At 54.8% G+C, this 18,696-nt stretch overlaps 1 protein-coding gene across 1 annotated transcript; it reads left to right on the forward strand.

Moving 5' to 3' along the window:
- The first annotated feature begins 924 nt into the window (after positions 1 to 924).
- On the forward strand, positions 925 to 16,783 carry WNT4 (Wnt family member 4). Its single transcript, XM_030463795.1, has 5 exons — positions 925 to 1,124; positions 12,451 to 12,686; positions 15,181 to 15,312; positions 15,807 to 15,949; positions 16,147 to 16,783. Exons 1-5 carry the CDS (start codon positions 1,048 to 1,050, stop codon positions 16,612 to 16,614), a joined length of 1,056 nt encoding a protein of 351 aa, XP_030319655.1. The 5' UTR covers positions 925 to 1,047; the 3' UTR covers positions 16,615 to 16,783.
- Positions 16,784 to 18,696: the final 1,913 nt, after the last annotated feature.

Below are 18,696 nucleotides of genomic sequence, written 5' to 3' on the forward strand. Positions count from 1 at the left end.
ATCCCCACCACATCTCCTGGCTGAGTGGTCGAGCTGGGCTGCTGGGAGCTCCTGGAATTCCCAAGAGCTGACCTAGACAGCTTCAGAGGTGACTTTAAGCCTAGGTACTTGGTCAAGCATCACCATCCCCTGGAGCAGAGTCCATCTCCCCAATCCAGGGGGCAAAATGCTCTCTTGGGGAAGGGGGGGCAGCCTTGGGGACACACTAAGAGGTTTGACAAGTCCATCCCGGTCCCAGACTCTACTCCATCCTGACAGAAATCCTCCAGACTCCTCTCCTTGTTCCTGAATTTCCAAATGCCAAAATTATGCAGTTCCTGCGAGACCTCCAGCAGCGGGAGCTGGGCAATCCCTCCCGGCTGACAGGCGATGCCTGGGCTGCCCCCCCCCCCCCCAACACGGAGACCCCCGGCAGCTCCGTACCCCAACCTGAGGGCTCTGCTTTGCCACAGCCCGGTGGAAATTTCCCCCCAAACTATCGAACGCGAGAGAAAAATCCCCCTTCCCGTCTTGGCGATGCCTCCACCTACCCCTACAGTCCCAGGGGGAGGCAAACTCCCCTCCTCTCACCCCATGCCCCGACCTCCCCGCACCCACCAACCCCACCCAGGGGGTCCCGGAGGTGGCTGCGCTACGAGTAGGTGGGCACAGGGCCCCGGGGAGCTTCCAGAGCCCCCAACCCCGGCCCTCCCCGCCGCCGTCCCGCCCTCGGGGGTGTCCCCGGCGGCGGGTCCCGCCCAGTCAGCGGCGGAGCTGAAGCGGCCCCCGCCCCCGGCCCGCCCCCGGCCCGCCGCTCCATCCCGGGATGGGCCGGCCGAGCTGACAGTCGGGCTCGGCGGCCGCCGCGGGCGCATCCACCGGGCAGCGCCCGCCGCCGCTCCCGCCCGGCGCCCACCTGCGGCGGCGGCTGCCCCGGGGAGGACCGGGGGCGGGGGGCTGCCGCCGCCGGCTCGGTTCAGCTCGGCTCGGCTCGGCTCAGCTTCTCAGCTCGGCTTGGCTCGGCTCGACTCGGCTCGGCTCGCTTTTCTCCCCCGCCTGCACTCCAGGATGAGCCCGGAGTATTCCCTGCGCTCCTTGCTTCTCATCATCCTCGCCACCTTCTCGGCCAACGCCAGCAACTGGCTGTGAGTAGCCCCGGGGCCAAGGGGGGGGTGCGGCCGCCGGCACTTGTTGATGCCCCCGGGGGCGGTGGAGCAGGTGCCGCCCGGGGCCGGGACGAACCGCAGCGGCGATGCCGCTCGGTACCCAGCGGGGCATCGGGCTGCCCTCTCCGTCGGCTCCCCGGTGGTGGCGGGGGGGCACAGCCCGGCCCCCCGGGCAAGCGGGCTTGTGGGGATGCCGACCCTCCCCAGTCTCGGGTACGTTCTCGTAGCGGGGGAGAAGCTGGTTATCTGTGTCCCCCCCCGCCCTTTTCTGTGCCGAAGTTACGAGTCCGGACCCCGCCGCGGGGGGAGGGGGTCGGAGGTGGGGGCAGGAGGTCAGAGCAGGGCTGGGGGGTTGTCGAGGCGCCGGTCCGGAGACACCGGGCCCGTGGATGGTCTGGCAGGGCTGGAGCAGCCGAGCGAGGCGGCCCCGGAGGTTTGGGGCGGGCAGGGCTGCCCGATCCTCGGACCCCCATTGCCGGGGGGGGAGGATGGGCGGCCGTGGGGAGGCTGTCGCACGTTGCAGAGGAGCCCGACGACATTGGGAACCTGCTGAACAAACACTGTAATAATGTGCAAGGTAAACAGGGGCAGAAATCGTTCTGGAAAATTCCTGCGTGTTTGCCAAGGCGGTGGGACTGTCTTCTGGGGAGACACCCCCCCACCCCCCCCCAGGACAGAGGGGATGGAGCATGACAGCACCTTCTCGCCTAACTTTGAAAGAAGGTGCTGGTTCTGCTTATTTATTTTGTCTGGTGGGAGGTGGTGCTTCCCTTGCTCCCGGTGTCACCGGCTGCTGTCAGCTAATTAGTTCCCGGTGCCTGCACCCAAGGCTGGGACCGTGGGCACCCTCCCTATCACCCCCTCAGGCCTCCAGTGGAAAGGGCAGGGAGTCCCCAGGGCTGTCAGCATGAAAGGTTCTGGGGGGTTGTGCCACTGTCCCAACACCTGTACCCAGGTGGGCACAAACACATCCCTGCTCCAGGAGTCCTCTCCTGTCTCTGCAGCCTTTTGCTTGGGCTGCCTGGTGGCTCTGGGTTCTTTTGGAGGATGCTGGGGGAAGGTGCTGGGTCAGCAGATTTCTCCCAAGTGTCCTGCCTGTGGGAAAAGGTGCTCACCCATCCATCGGGAGCTTCCTGGGATGGATGTGTTAACACCGAGTCCTCCCCTCCTCCTGTGCCAGCTGGAGCGTGGCATGCCATGCATCTCCAGCGAGTGGTGGGTGGATCACAGGAGCTATCAAGGTGGTCTTTTGAGCTGTCACGCTTCTGGTGAAGGTATCTTGGGAACTGTGGGAGTGTTTTTTCCCCTGCAGAAAGAATGTCCTGCTGATGGGATGATGGCAGGTCCCCCGAGCCAAGCAGCGCCAGGACAGGCGTGGAGAAGTGCCTGGCAAAGGGGGATCTCATGAGGGGGATCAACCAGCGTCCCAGCATGGATGGGCAGAGGTGGGACCCCCCAGTCCCTGGTGCTGCAGGCAGCTGGGGTGGTGTCGGGGCAGCCTGAGGGTGGGTTTGGGGGGTGGGGGGGGAGCTGTGTGCAGCCACCCGTGCTGGCAAAGAGAGGGGTTGGCGTGGGGGGGCTCGGCCGTGGGAGAGCTGAGGGCTCATTCCTGCCAAGAGGGGAGGAAAAGCAGATCCATTTCAGTGCGTTTGAAAGGAAGGGGGTCAACTTTTTTTTGATGTTGCAAAGGGGTCGTGATAAAAGGCTCGTCCCCCACTCGGTGCTTTTTTATTCTTTGCCTTCGAGATTAAGACAATTCCCATTGTGTGTCTTCTCGCATCAGAAACAAAGGCTGCTGGAGGCAATAAACAGAGTTAGAAGAATCCCAGGAGTTATCAGATATCTGAGGAATGAGCAAGCCTCCTTCATCTTCGCAGAGCCTCGTGCGTGTGGGCGCAGCACTCGGGGCACGATCCGGCCTCGCCGGGCACATACTTGTGCACATAGGTGTGTGCAAGGGGTGGCAGTGAGCACTGAAGTTTGCTTCTCCAGAAACCTGCCAGATTAGTGATTAAGCTCTGTTGTGACTTCTTTTTTTCCTCCCCCCAAAAGCTTCTTTCGACCTGTCCAGACTCGCTTTCCCCCAGCACTTCACAGAGAGACACCACTTGCAGCACCTGAGCTGAAGGGTTTCTCTAAGCCTGGCTTTGCAGGGAAGGGCTCGTGTTAGCTGTGCAAATGGTGAACCCTAAGCCACCCCATGCCACAGAAAAAGGGAGATGGTGTGGGTATCCATCAGGGGGATCACCCTGCTATTGGGATCACCATTGAGCTGGAAGGAACTTTGCCAAATCTCTGCATTAAACAGACCAATCTCTTTCTCTCTTCCCTATCCAGAAAACTTCTGTTCCCTAAATCTGAAGAAATGCTCTGCTTCCCCTTCTCAGGAAAGCCTCACTCTTGCTCTTCCTCCTGCCTTTTGGAGACTCAGAGGCTTTTAAAGCTTTTCCTCCAGCATCTTCAGGCACAGAACTGTAAAATTAAATAAAGGGCAGTAGTTGGTGCCTTTTAGCTGATTGTACACGGTAAAAAGTCCCTCCAAGCTTCTTCTTTATCTCTGGAGGAATCCAGGGCTGTGCTTTTTCCAGGGCAGATAGCTGAGTGACTTTCCAAAGCAACTTGCTTTTCCCAGGCTTGAATCAGCTCTCGCACCCACACATGCAGCAGTGTGGTTGAATTTGGAAGCATGTTCTCAGTGGTCCAAAACCATTGCAATGCTGGGGAGGTTTTTGTGGAGGGTTTCAGCCAAAGGAACAACTCTCTGAAGCTGGCGTGGGAGTGCCAGGCTCTGGTCTCAGTGGGAGGTAAGGGGAAAGCAGTTGTTTAGTTCCTCGTGTAGTCATTTATTTCTTTGTTTTGGAAGAGGTAGGGGGAAGGGGAAGGGGGGGGGGATGAGGAAGGTGTGGAAATCCACCTGGAAAGATGAATCAGGAGATGTGCAAAGCAGGGTGTGGATGTAAACCCCCCACTAACTGCATGTGGCACTGGGGCTCATGGTTTGAGTGATGAGAGTCAGTCCTGTGCCTTGGGGTATAACAGGGCAGGGTCCTTTCTGGATGAGACCCCTGGCTGCCAAGCTATCTGGGAATCATTACAGCCTCTTGCAAGGAAAACTGGCTTTGGAGGAGGCTCTCCCTCTGTACACTGGATACTTTGAGATGTGGTTGTACTGCTGCAGAGCAGGGTGTGCCACCAGCAGCTCCCTCTACCCCCTATTTACAGGGGTTTAAAACTTCCGTCTGGGCTTCAGGCTTGGCTTAAAGGGCCAGGAGCACAGATGGGCTTTAAAAACCCATAACTCAAAAAAAGCCCATGGACTTTTTTCTTTTTTCTCTTTTTTTTTTTTTTTTTTTCTTTTCTTAAAAAAAGAATCTGAGCACTCTGGGAAAGCCTGAAAACCTTGCAAGTGGATGAAGAAGCAGCTGCTCTCTGATAGGAACAAATTGGGAGGGCTGGGGAGGGAGAGATAAAAAGAATTCAGGTTTCTCTGGCCCCTTCTCATCTGAACACCACAAATGCAAGGCCTGGTTCTCTCTCTGTGCTTATCCCTGCCCACTTTGCAGAGGGGATGTTGCAAGAGCAGCCTGAATGCTCATTTTGTGCCAGTTTGGGTCATTGTGCAATGTGGAGGATTTGGGAAGAAGCGTGCCTGGGTCCATCACTTGCATCTCTGTTTTTAAAACCAGACTTGATTTTTTTATTTTATTTTTTTTCCCCTCACTTTTCTCTGAGCCTCACTTCATTTAATTTCATACAAGATTCCTTGCATTGTCATTGTGACCCTCCCTTTCCACCTGGCCAGGAACCAGCCCCCTTTCCCAGTGGATGCCATTCTGCCTCTGCTCCAGAGCTGCTCCTGCCCCACTCCCCTCCTTGTGCTTTGAGTTTTGGGGCAAGGTCTTTAAAGGTTCCCCAAGACAAATGATGGGGAATTTCCTTGCTGTGAGGGCTGCTGGGTGCTGGACAAGCAGCTTTCCCTTCTGAGCTCCTGGGCATTGCTCTGGGGATGCTGCAGGGTCAGTGCATGGAACCAGGGACACCCATTCCTTAAGGGCATGGGGTGGGAGAGTGAAAGCAGCAGCATCCATGGGAAATACTTATTAATTGTTATTTATTCATAAGTCTTGCCCCCTTTTGGCAAAAACCAGCAGTGGAAATAGACTGGCTTTTGGGTTGCATCCTGCAGAGGCAAGAGGCCACTGCCAGTCTGGCTGCTGGAATTCCAACTGGTTTGGCTTCTCTCTGAGCTCTGGTCCTGTCTGACAGGAGGATTTCAGGGCTCTGCTGGCCAGGGCATGGGAGCAATCCTTGCTTTCAGCCTCCTCAGCAGTGACAGGCAGCTCTCTCTTTTCCTAAGGAAGCCCCAAATAAAGCTACACTCCAACTTGTAGTAGCAGAGCTTTATTCTGGGGAGGATGGGCATGAGTGAGATAAACCCACCCCACACTCCAGGCTCTGCAGAATCAGATCAGCTCCAATACAAGCAGCAGCAAGAAGCAGATTTCTTTTTCTTTTTTTTTGCAGTGGTTTGCTGTGGCTCCATGAGTCAGAACTGGACTTTTGCATTAAAGCAAAAAACTGTTTATGTTTCTCTGCTGAGAGCTACTGTCCTCTCAATTAACTCATCCTTGGGGGTGGAGAAAAAATGCATTCGGGCCATTCATTTGGGCTTTCTTAAATGATGAAATTGCTGAGTAATCCTGGAGGTTAACAGTTTCCAGGAGGTTCTTCCATATTTCCTTACAAGTGCAATGATGCTGGCTCTTAGAATCCTTGGTGATTTTTATTTTTTTTTCTTCTTAAAGCTTGAAAGCCTTGTGAATCCACAGAAATCTGAGTCATCCCAGGCTGCTCAAGTGGCAGAATCTGCTCAGGGTACAAAGTGAGGTGACTTGTTTGGCTCCAGCCCCATGCCTGTGGGTGAGCCCCAGTAGCATCCTCCAGGCTCTCCTGGAGCTGCTGCTGCTGAGGTTTGCAGCTGGGAGGGTGCCCTGCAGGATCTTGGCAGAACAGGAGCCAGTATTTGTGCTTTCCTGAAATTAATTGGGGAAAAAATTAATTGAGTATCTTTGGCTAGTGGAAAGCAGCCCGGGGTCTGTTGCAAGTTGGGCAAGATGGAACTAATCCTGCCATGGAACTGCAAAGTCTGTTCAAAACTAAACACTCAGACTTTCTCCAGCTAGGTCTAGCCTAAAGGATGAGGGGAATTCCCCCCCAGCTCAGCTCAGGCTCCTGCACTTGCCTCCTCTTGCAACAAGGTGCTCCTGTTGTGGTTGAGCCCAGGAGGAGCTTCTCTTGCCTTATAAAGGGAGATGCAGCCAAGGATGTTTCCTACACATCCAAAGCAGATTTCCAAAACTGGTCTTGGGGTCTTCCCAGTTTCCATCCTGGGCTTTCCCCATCATGAAGTGAAGATTTTTTTCCCCTGGATGCTCAGAAAGCCAAGCAGCAGCACAAGCTCAAGACCAGGAGCTGGGCCACCTGGCTGTCCCCAGAGGCTTGTGATGGGACAGGTTGTCACCACCACTACTTGTGTGCTCACTAGGAGCACATCCAAGGCACTGTATGGTGTAAGGGCAGGGGCTGGGGTGTGCAGGGGCTGTGGGGTCACCTCCAAGCTCAGGGCCTGTAAGCAGGTGATGGGGAGCATGGCAATGGAGGCTGTTTGGGCAGGTGTTAATTGGAGGTAGAGATTAGGGTGTGAAAAGCCTGGTTTCAGCCAAGGGATGAAAAGTGAAGTAACTGGGACAGGAAAGGCTGAGCCAGGGAGCTGCTTTTCTTCCAAGGAGAAACCAGACAGGGTCTCAGATGATGGCTTTGGGAATTTGTAGTTTACACTTGGAAGGAAAAGGCAGGATATCCAATGCCAGGAGAGGGATGCTTGGTCTCTTATCAGGGACATGTCCTTCTGCAGAGCTGTCAGCTGGATCAAGACAATCTGTCTCCAGCAGATCCTGCTCAGAACATGCCCAGCTTGGCAGGGCTGAGCCATGCCAGTGGTGTGGGTGGTACCCACAAGCCTGGCCATGCTGGCACAGGTAAAGGGGTGCTAAGCCCAGGGCACTGCAAGACAGCAAGTGGTCTCTCTGCTCCATCTAGAGCATCCTTTGAGCTGCCAGCCCTGGGATGGCTCCCCAAGGCTTCTCTCTGCTTGGTGGAGAGGGGAAGGCAATGAAGAAAAGGTGATGCCTTATGCAGAGCTGCAGGATGGCTCCTTCTGGTGCCCACTCAGGACTTGGTTCTCTTCCTCTGCATCTCTCTGTCCATCTCCATGCATTTGTAGGGGTTTTTTCTCATCCTAAACAAGCCCTCTCATCTTCCTCAGAGGAAACCTCTCTGCACAAGGCAGTCTCAATCCCAAGTCCAGCCCTGAGTCACTGACTGACCACTTGTCCAGCTACAAGAGGCAGAGACGTGCTGCAGATCTGACTTTGCTGGTTCATGAGCAGGGATGCAAAGGCTGCTGCTCCAAGAGGAGCCTTTTCACAATCCAAGACTTCAACCAGCTTTTTATGCCTCTGGCCAGGCAGGTGTCCCAGGCAGGTTGGGTGTTTGCAGGTGACATCTGACTTCCCAGCACCTCTGAGTGATGTATCCATGATAGCCCAGGCCTGGGTCTGACTGTTACCATCTTTAGGAAAATATTTGCCAAAAGAGACAATATAAAGATTCCTCACACTTGAAACTCACCTCTTTGAATAAAAGAAGCACCAGAGATTTCTGCTTTCTTAAGACAGCTTCTACATCCTGTCCTCCCTGACCTGGATTGGGAATTTGTCAGTGACTCAAATGTCCACACTTTTCCATGGCAGGGAATTCCCTTCTTTCTCCTGGCTCCATCTGCCACCCACTGTGGCTGTCTTCTTGTTCCTCCTGAAGCTGTTACCATCACTTTTATTTCATCAGGGCTTTCTCCCTCCTCAGCCTTCTAAAAGCTCTCTCTGAGCTTTCCTCATTTGCAGGGTGGATCCATGGCAGCTGCTTAATTTATGGGGCTTCAATCTTCATCTGTAGATGGACAAAAAAAAAAAAAAAAAAAAAAGGAAGGGCTTTCCATCAGTTTTGTGTTAAATCAGTGACTTCTGTTAAAAGGGAGCTTGTTCTGTGATTGATTTGGCATAAATGCCAAGCAAGAAGATAACACTTGAGCAATCAGCATGGGCAGCAACTGACCCCTCATAAAATCCTTTGCCCAATCTTGGAAAAAGAAGGAAAGCCATTATTTGGGCTTGTTGCCACAAGCAGGGCTGTTTCATGACCTAGAGCTCCACACAGCCATCAGGATGTGATCTGAGGATGGAGATCTGCACCAAGGCCTTGCAGAGGGCAGGAGCTGTTGTATTTCTTCTGTTGTGCCTGTTTGGTTCTGGGGAGGGGGGGGGGGAAACAAAGGCTTTTTCTGTGGTTTCTAGCACCTCAACCCTGGAAAACAAAGTTTGGATCAAGGTGCTCATTAATGAGCAGCCCCTGTGCCACAGCTGGGTTTCCAGGAGGACCATGGGATGTTGGGGATGGGTTTGGTACCTTTCTTGGGTTCCCCTCCTTGAGAAACATCCTGTGAACTGCAGCACAGAACCACCTTGGAGTGCTGGGGAGGGCAAAGCACATTTCCCAGCTCTTATCTCCCCTTTCAGCTGCCCCAGAGAGATGAAAAGAGGTGAGATGTTCCTGGTCAATGCCCCTGCATATGGTGTGGAGAAATGCCATGTGAAAGCCTCAGAGCTGCCCTCTGTTTGACAAAGGTCCTTCCTTGCATCCTGGACTCAACCTCTGGATCCCTTCTGGTTCAGTCAGCAGGGTGGCAGCCTGTCCCCACCAAAAAATACCTTTTTTTTGGAAAGCAGAGATGGTGCTCACAGGGTACAGGAAACTGGAAGGATGCTGCAAGTCTGATGGGGCCATGGCAGCTTAAGCCTCCATCCCTGGGGAGAAGCAAAGATGCATGGGATGAGGAAGGATGATGGCACCCAGAGGACCTGTCATGGGGAGGGAGGCCAGAGCCCTGTTCTGGAGAGCTTCATCTTATTTGCCTGTCTTGCAAAACAAATTACCAGACCTGTTCTTGGAGAGCTGTACCTATCTTTGAAGCATCCTTGGCCTTTGTTTTATCATCCCAAACAGCATTAAATGTATCCCGGGGAGGCGTCTTATCAGGTGCATCTGCTTGGAAAGACTTGAAAGGCTTTTGTCACACTTTTATTCAAGTGTGCTTTGAATTTTAACTCTTCATTCCCTGGAGAAACCCAATCTGGGAAATATATGAGAAGAGGAGGTGATGACCCCACCCTGAGCAGAGCTGGTGGGCACGTAGCTGCTGCACATCCCTCTCCTACCAAGGTGCCTGCAATGGGCACTGCTGACTCCCCGGCAGGACCAGCTGTGCTGCTTGGCAGGAGCTTGTTCCCTGGTAGGTTGGATGCTGCTTAAGTTGCAGGAGGAGGAGAAAAGACAAATCAGCACAGGAGGTCAGTACTGGAGGCAGAATCTGGTTTTCTTGGCTTTCAGGCACGAAGTAGGATGAACCAAACCCCAGTGCTTTGGGATGAGTCTCACCACCCTGCTGGGTGTCAGCTTCCCTGTGCCCAGACTGAAATTAGGGCTCAACAAGGGAGGGGACACAGCTCTCATGGTCCCCCTGCCCTTGCTCATCATCAACCATCTTCAAAAAGAAAACCATGGGTGGTTTCATAGAATCATAGAATGGTTGGAAGGGACCTCGGAGATCATCAAGTCCAACCCTTGGTCCACTACTGCTGCAGTTACTAGACCATGGCACTCAGTGCCACATCCAGGCTCTTTTTAAATATCTCCAGGGATGGAGAATCCACCCCTTCCCTGGGCAGCCCATTCCAATGCTTGATCACTCTCTGGAAAGAATTTTTTCCTAATATCCAACCTAACCCTCCCTTGACAGAGCTGAAGCCCATGGCCTCTTGTCTTGGGAGCAGAACCCAGGGATCATAGAATCCTAGAATGGGCTGGGTTGGAAGGGAGCTCAGAGCTCATCAAGTCCAACCCTTGCTCCACTCCCCCCGTGGTTCCCAGCCCATGGCACTCAGTGCCACATCCAGGCTCTTTGGAAATCTCTCCAGACACGGAGAATCCACTACTTCCCTGGGCAGCCCATTCCAATGCCTGATCACCCTCTCCAGAAAGAAATTATTTCTCATCTCCAACCTAAACCTCCCCTGGCACAACTTGAGACCCTGCCCTCTTGTCTTGCTGAGAGTTGCCTGGAAAAAGAGCCCAACCCCCCCCTGGCTCCAACCTCCTTTCAGGGAGTTGGAGAGAATGATGAGGTCTCCCCTGAGCCTCCTCTTCTCCAGGCTGCCTTAGTCCTGGATCAGCTGAGTGCAGTGAGATGTGAGAGCAGCAACTGTCACCCCTGTACCTGGGGCTGCAGGGACACTCATTGCATGGTGTGGGGACCAGCAGAAAGGTGACAGCCCTGGGTTTGGCCACAGGAGGGTTTCCAAGCCAGCAGGGAGCCAGGTATCTGATCCTCTGCAAGCAGAGCTCTGCCCTTGGAGAAGCAGAAAGCCACGGGCAAAGATGCTGGCCAGAAAAAAACCAAAACTTGGATCTGAAATCCCAGCAGCCTGCCCCTTCCCAGAGTCCAGAGGCATTGCATCCAGTGTTCTCCAGGCACAAGGAAAGCTGAATGTTTTTGACAGCCAGCCATGCAGACTCCCCACAGACACTGCCAGCCCTGCCAGCTTTCTCACCATCTCCTACAGCTCTCCCAGTTGGAAGCCTGAAACCAAGCTGGGGAATAATTCTGCTGATGCACAGAAGAGAAAATCCCGATCTCTCTTCCTGTGGCAGACTGGCAGGGCTAATGGGAGGATGAGGCTGTGACAACTCGATTTTGTGGCTGAAGTCAGCAAATCTGGCTCGTAGGATACATGGGAACAGGCAGGGAGCAGGAGCCACTTTTGCACAGTCACTTCTGGGAGGCAAGCAGGGCTTCAAAGGAAAAATCCTTAGCAGGATGTTGCAACTCAGGAGGAGGAGGGAAAAAAAAAAACAAGTAAACAAAAAAAACCCCCCCACAATCTCTGTAGGGCTGGGAAATGCAGTGTCAAGGAATGAGGTTTCCAAAAAGCTTTTTGCTCGGTGTTCACATCTCTTGGTGCAGATGAGGTAGCAATGTGAGCTGAGGCTGGTGATTCCTGAGATTTCATTTTGGTGCAGTCAGACATCAGTTTTGCCTCTCCAGTGCAGGGGATCCCTGCCCCATGGCAGACAGGGCACCACTAGTGGCAGGGTCACTTCAAGTGGGTACCAGCAGCCACAGGAGGGAGGGATGTTCAGCAAGACACATGCCAGAATCTGGGGTTATCCAACAGCCTGGCTGTGCTGGTCTCTCTCAAAACCCCAAAGGCTGGGATAGGATGGACCTGAGTACCCACACATGCAGGTCATCATGGCTTGGGTTATTGGGATGTGCAAGGGAGGACCATGGTGGCCATGGGGAGCTGCCAAGAGCTCACATGGTACTTGCTCCAAAAGGGGCAGCTCCCCTCTCCCTCCAGTGCATCACCATCCCTCAAAAGCAGCTCTTAGACTCCTCCTGCTGAGGAGGTGGTGGTGGAAAGCAGAGCACATGGCCACCTCCAAGACCTGCTGGCCCATGTTCATGGTTTGAGCTGATGGAGGAGGTGACCAGCATGTCCAGTTTTGCCCACCCCAGTCTCCTGACTTTGTCCTCTCCACTTCATGCCCTGCTTGGATCCCAAGTGACAGGAAACCTGGCAGGTCCCAGAGGCCATCCCTGCCTGCTGGGGGCTGGGGGAGCTAAAAGCAGGCTCCAGAAGGGAAGTGGTTTGGAGGGCAGTGTTTGTCAGTGGTGAACGCACAGCCATGCTGTGGCAGCTGGAGCTGGCAGCCAAGCGCCTGTCCTGCTTGTTTTGGCTGACTTCAGAGACCTCTGGCTTTTCCTAGTAGCACTTGGATGTGCTGGTACTCAGGAGACCTGACCGGGCACATTCAGACAACACTGAAAATATCTTCCTTGCAGGCAACAGAGGCAAAGGGGAGCCAGCAGCTGGACTCCCCAAGAGAGAGGAGGCTGGGCTGAAAAGAGGATTGTTTTGCTCGGTCTCGCTCTCCCGACAGCCAAAAATGCATCCTGTGCAGTAGGCAGGTTTAATTTGACCCTGAGATGGGTACCAGGTCTCAGCTCTGGAGGGAATGAGGCCAAGCATCCTTGCTGTCTGTGGTGCAGGGGGTCCCAGCTGAACAGGGGTTCCTCCTGCTCCCCCAGCCCTCGCCTCCTAACCGGGTGTGCTGGCTGTCACGGCAGGTACCTGGCAAAGCTGTCCTCGGTGGGGAGCATCTCTGAGGAGGAGACCTGTGAGAAGCTGAAGGGTTTGATCCAGCGCCAGGTGCAGATGTGCAAGAGGAACCTGGAAGTGATGGACTCGGTGAGGCGTGGGGCCCAGCTGGCCATCGAGGAGTGCCAGTACCAGTTCCGCAACCGGCGCTGGAACTGCTCCACGCTGGACACCCTGCCCGTCTTTGGCAAGGTGGTCACACAAGGTGAGCCATGGGGACATGTGTCTGAGTGCTGCTGTGGCAAGGGGGTGGCTAACACAAGCAGTTCTGGGGAAATGAAGCAGTGTTGGGTCTTCCTGGGGCTCCTCTGGCTGAACATCCAGATCTTTGCAGTTTGTCAGCTGCTGGGTTCTTCCTCACCCAAACCTTTTCACAACCAGTGGGTCCCCATCGTATCCACCAGCCTGGGGGATCCAGAGAGTTCAGACCTATTAGAATCATAGAATAATTTGAGTTGGAAGGGACCTCCAAAGGTCACCCAGTCCAACCCCCCTGCAGTCAGCAGGGACACCCTCACCCAGGTCAGGGTGCTCAGAGGCTCCTCAAGCCTCACCATGAATATCTCTAGGGATGAGGCTTCAACCACCTCCCTGAGCAGCCTCTTCCAATTTTCCACCATTCTCCTGGTACAGAACTTTTTCCTAAGAACCAGTCTAAATCTCTAATTTAAAACTATTGCCCCTCATCCTGTCACTCCAGGCTCTTGCAAAGAGTCCCTCTCCAGCTTTCCTATAAGGTCCCTATTGGGCCTCCCAGGCGCCTTTTTTTCTCCAGCTCCTCATTCGAAGGACATGACAAGATCGAGAAGAGCCTTTCAGTCCCCCCTCTGCTCTGATCTCTGCCCCATCAAGCCCAGGATCTCCACTCCCCAAAGCTGCAGCTGCAGCAGGGTGACTGGGGCTGGACTGGCAGGATGCTCTGCAGCAGAGCTGTCTGTGGGCCAGCCCTGAGGACAGCCCTCTGCTGCTCACTGCGAGTAAAACCAGCAGCACAGGACCTTGGGAGGACATCACCATCACCCCCCATCACCCCCCATCACCCAGCAGGGGCTTCTGGCTAGGGCAGCCCCCAGCCCTTCTGACTCATCCCAGAGACACAGGGCTGTGATGAAAGCAAAGAAGGACCCAGAGCATCAGGGTGAGAAAACAGAGGAAAAAGCCCCTCTGCAACCCCTGGTAGACCACAGAAGTGGCCCTTGGCCTCCCCTCAGATGTTACTTGAATCTCTGATGCTTCCCATTGCTTCCCATTCCAGGACCCACAGACCCAATCCTTCCCCACCCCCCACTCCTCATTTGGCTTTCCTCCCCTCACACAGGGGTGAAGATCTCTCCTTGTGAAGGTTCAGGGACTGGAAATACCAGAAATACCAGAAACTAAAAGTCTTCTCTTTTTTAGGCAGCCACAGCACAAACCCAACTAACACGATCCTACTATTAACCTCGATTAACTTGGAGTTGGTTCAGTCTGGGTGCTGACTGGGTCCTCCCCAGCCTCTGCTGCCCAGCCACCACAGATTGGCCACCAAAGTCTGGGCTGTGACCACCAGAGTAGCTGCCATCCATCTGACTGAGGAGCCAGGGTGATGTCTGCTCCCCTGTCCCCTGTCACCCTCACCCCTAGCATGGGGCTGCCCCAAATGCCAGTCCCCCCCTGGCAGACAGAATCTGCATCCTGTGGGACACAGACTGCCCTTTTCTGCCCAGGAATGTCCCCTGACTTCACAAACAAGCTTCTTAACCCTGTGGCAGGAGATAGGCAGACCCAAGACTTGGGCAGGGGCTGAAGGCTGGGGACCTTCTGGGGAAAGCAGACAATTATTGTGGATGCAGGAGGGATTTCATGGCAGAGGTGCCCTGCAAGCACCAGACAAGACAGTTTCTCCATATCATCTCTGGAGAGCTCTTCCCATATTGGCAGTTCATCCTTTTCACAGAATCACAGAATCATTTGGGTTGGAAAGGACCTCTGAGAGCATCAAGCCCAACCCTTGCTCCACTCCCCCCGTGGTTCCCAGCCCATGGCACTCAGTGCCACATCCAGGCTCTTTGGAAATCTCTCCAGACACGGAGAATCCACTACTTCCCTGGGCAGCCCATTCCAATGCCTGATCACCCTCTCTGTAAGGAATTTTTTCCTAATATCCAACCTAACCCTCCCCTGGCAGAGCTGAAGCCCATGGCCTCTTGTCTTACTGGTAGCTACTTGGGAGATGAGACCCCCCCTGGCTCCAACCTCCTTTCAGGGAGCTGTAGAGAGTTTCATCTCCCTCATTGCCAGGTGATGATCACTTTTCTGTCCCTTTCATGTTTCCAACCTTGCAGAGCAGCTCCCTGATCCTTCACTACTGCACTTCAGGACTCCCAGTGCTGCAGACACTCCCAGTGCTGAGATGGCTCTGCTGAGACTTGGTGCAGGCTTAGCCAAAGCCAGCAGCATCCCTGGGAGTGGGGAGGGTGGGGGTGTGAAGTACCCCAGCTTGGGAGGAAGAGCTGGAGCAAAGCATCAGAGCTCTGCCCAGCACGTTTTGCCCAGAGACACTTTTCACACCAGCTTTTCAAGGGGCACCACGTGCAACACCAGGGCGAAGAGGGAAGAGGAGCAGAGTCCCACGCAGTGGCCCGCCAAGGGGGCTGCAGCCCCTCTAGAGAGCCCTCTCAGCCCTGCCAGATTTCCCACCATGGTTTGTGCTGTTGCAGGGACCCGGGAGGCAGCCTTTGTCTATGCCATCTCTTCGGCAGGGGTGGCCTTTGCAGTGACCCGAGCCTGCAGCAGCGGCGAGCTGGACAAGTGCGGCTGTGACCGCACAGTGCAGGGGGGCAGCCCGCAGGGTAAGCAGGGGACAGGGGGTGGGACAGGGCAGCAGAGCAAGGGTGCTGGGTGGGACAAGCATGGGAATGCCCACTCGAGCAAAAAAAACCAAAAAAAAACCAAACCAAACCCCCTCCTGTTAGTCCACATGAGCGTATCATCCATGTGGCACGGAAAGCATCTGAATCCTCGGATGTCAGGTTGGAAGGGACCTCAAGGATGACCTGGTCCAACCCTTCTAGTAGTTTTTATATGAGATGTCTTCAGTGTCCTCTCAAGCTGGGACTTCAAACTTTCAAAAGTGGAGGAATCCACCACTTCCCCTGGGAGACCATTCCAAGGTCTGACTGTTCTCATCTGTCCATGTTTCCCCCTCCAGCCTCCCCACTGCCCCAGGCAGCCCAGCCCAGCCAAACAGAGACTTGGGGGGGGTTCCAAGGGTATTTTAGCAAGAGCAGGGCTGGAGAGGCTGAGCAGTGGCTGTCACCTGGCTCATCCATGCTCTCTGCCTTAGGCTTCCAGTGGTCGGGCTGCTCCGATAACATCGCCTACGGCGTGGCATTCTCACAGTCCTTCGTTGACGTCCGGGAGAGGAGCAAAGGGGCTTCTTCCAACAGAGCATTAATGAACCTCCACAACAACGAGGCAGGCAGGAAGGTAATGGTGAGGGGGAAACCTGGGCAGCTCGGGTGCATCCCATCTGGGTTCCACAGCCATAGCTTGAGCCTGTTTGGCTTCCTTTAATCCCATCAACTCCCGCGTATCTCTGTCTGCACGGCCCTTCCAGCTCCCACCCATGCTGCGTCCATCCTGAGGGGAGCCTCCCACCTCATCTCTTGTGTCTGTTCCTCCAGGCCATCCTCAACAACATGCGGGTGGAATGCAAGTGCCACGGCGTGTCCGGCTCCTGCGAGTTCAAGACCTGCTGGAAAGCCATGCCCCCCTTCCGCAAAGTGGGCAACATCCTGAAGGAGAAATTCGACGGCGCCACCGAGGTCGAGCAGAGCGAGATCGGCTCCACCAAGGTCCTGGTGCCCAAAAACTCTCAGTTCAAACCCCACACAGATGAGGACCTCGTCTACCTGGACTCCAGCCCTGACTTCTGTGACCACGACCTGAAGAACGGGGTGCTGGGCACCAGCGGCCGGCAGTGCAACAAAACCTCCAAGGCTATCGACGGCTGCGAGCTGATGTGCTGCGGCCGGGGCTTTCACACGGACGAAGTGGAGGTCGTGGAAAGGTGCAGCTGCAAATTCCACTGGTGTTGCTCTGTGAAGTGCAAACCCTGCCATCGGATGGTGGAAATCCACACGTGCCGGTGATGCGAGGAGGGGGAGCAGCCATCCCTCCTCCTTGACTGACCATGCTGCTCCCTTGCCCCACAGCCTGGGACAGGACTGGGGAAGGAACCCAGATGCTGCAGGGAGAGCGCAGCTCATGACAGAGACAGAGCCCCAGAGATTTTAAAGAAAAAAAAAATATTTAAAGTTTTGAAAAATTGATCATTGTTGGCTTTTTTTTTTTTTTTAAATTTTGTTTTGTTGGCTTGCTTTGTTTATTGCTGAAGCCAGAGCACCTGGGTGTCCTGTGCCAGCAGGGACACTGCTGTCTGCTCTTGGCGGCTGGCTGGGGACCTGCAGGGTGCCTGCAGCCATCGGGTGAGCTCCTGCTGACTTGGGAGCATTGCAAAGGGGAGGTGTTTAAGCTGAGGCTGGCATTAGGCACTTGGTATCTTCTGTCACAGTTATTTTTATTTGTTTAAGGCATGTGCTGAGCATCCCAGAGCACAGCTTGCCTTGGCTGAGCCTCGGCAGGGGATGGAGCTCAGCCAGGACATGCAGCCGGGTGCATCACAGGGGATGGGCAGGTGGTGATGGAGTGGCAGAGTCCTCAGGAGTTAAACTCAATGTGGGGAAAGCCCAGCCAGGGTGATGGGCACGTGAAGGGGAGGTGGGACACATCTGCATCCCTTGCAGGGCACTTATGATGCCTGACAACCTGCTGGGCCTTGGGTGAATTTGGAGCAGCTCCAGCGACCACTGTGATTTACAGAAATCCCTCAGCAGCTGCCCAGGGCTGTGGGAGGATACAACGTTCTCACCATGCTCCCCTTCCCCTTCCAAGTCCCCTTCCTCCCTCGTTTCTCCAGCATCTTGCTGTGCTGGAGACTGTGAAGAAAGGATTGGACTTGATGATCTCAGAGGTCCCTTCCAACCCAGCTGATTCTATGAAAGTCCAAAGGCCGTGGTACCTTCAATCCAATGGCTCTGGATCAAGCTGGGACTTGATGGGAGAAAGTCCAAGGGGATTTATTTTCCTGTCCCATAACTGCCCCCACCTTGCTCACTGGCATCCTACAACCAGGGGATGAACCAGGGGACTGGACCACAAGTTGCATCCCTGCTTTTCCAACAGTGGAAGGAGAGGTTGCTCCCTCCTCCTCCTCCTCCTCCGTGTGCCTGTTGTTCACAGCAGTGAGGGCTCTGAGGACAGTCCCCATCCCAGTGGCTACTGAAAAAAGAAGCAGAAGTGGAGCAAAAATTCTCAGGGGTTGGGGAAAGATGCTGCTGGGGGGCAAGGCAGTGCTCCTGCTCTGCTGAGCCTGAGGGATGCTGCCATGTGTGCCCTGACTGCCAGGAGTTAGTGCAGCAGGGCCCTGGCTGTCCCCTCTGCCTCCCTGCAGGCTGCTCTGCAGTGATGCCATGAGGATAAGGCACAGTCCTACCTGCTCCACTTCTCTGCTTGCCACTGGGTTAGCCCAGAGTCCTTGCTGCTGGGCTGCAGGATAAAATATTTGGAGAACTAATAAGCAGAGGGGCACTGCGAGGGGAGGTGTGAAGTGAACCGGCTTCTTTCTCCCTCATCCTCTTGTCTGCAAGTCAAAAGGCAAAAAAAAAGGATGAAAAACCTTGAAATGGCACCTAGGGCCAGCAGGAGCATTTGCCCACGGTGCAGCAAGGAGGTGACATGGTTGAGACCCCCTGTCCAGCTGGGAGCTCTCTGCATGGTCCAGAAAAGCCCTGAGCGGAGACCATCACCCTCTTGGGCTGGTTGGTTTCTGCAAACCTGAAGTCTTGGTTTTTAATTCCTGGCTTCATTTTGAGAGGGGAAAGGTTGGGGGAAGATGCAGACGTGTGTTAAATCCTGTCTGCTGTGTGGCAGTGATGGGCTGGGGGAGAGGCTCTGGTCCCTGGAAGGTCTCCAGACACCATCCAGCTGGAAGGCTGCTGACAACTGACTCCAGCAGTGGAGGGCAAGGGGGGTTCCTGCTGAGGCATCCCCCCAGCTGCCTCCCTCCTGCCTGCCCAGCCCCAGCTCCACAAAATCTTCAGCCAAGGCTGCCAGGTGACAGGAGGACTGGGGACAATCTGGGGACACTCTGAGGTGGAGCCACCGTGGGTTGA

The sequence above is a fragment of the Calypte anna genome, chromosome 21, assembly GCF_003957555.1.
Source record: "Calypte anna isolate BGI_N300 chromosome 21, bCalAnn1_v1.p, whole genome shotgun sequence".
Lineage (NCBI taxonomy): Eukaryota > Metazoa > Chordata > Aves > Apodiformes > Trochilidae > Calypte > Calypte anna.

Bases quoted from the DNA above. Each gene is read 5' to 3' on its own strand.
- WNT4 (XM_030463795.1), top strand. From the start codon at position 1,048: ATGAGCCCGGAGTATTCCCTGCGCTCCTTGCTTCTCATCATCCTCGCC. The intron at 1,125-12,450 runs GTGAGTAGCCCC...CTGTCACGGCAG, and splicing joins GCCAACGCCAGCAACTGGCT to GTACCTGGCAAAGCTGTCCT. The intron at 12,687-15,180 runs GTGAGCCATGGG...GTGCTGTTGCAG, and splicing joins TGGCAAGGTGGTCACACAAG to GGACCCGGGAGGCAGCCTTT.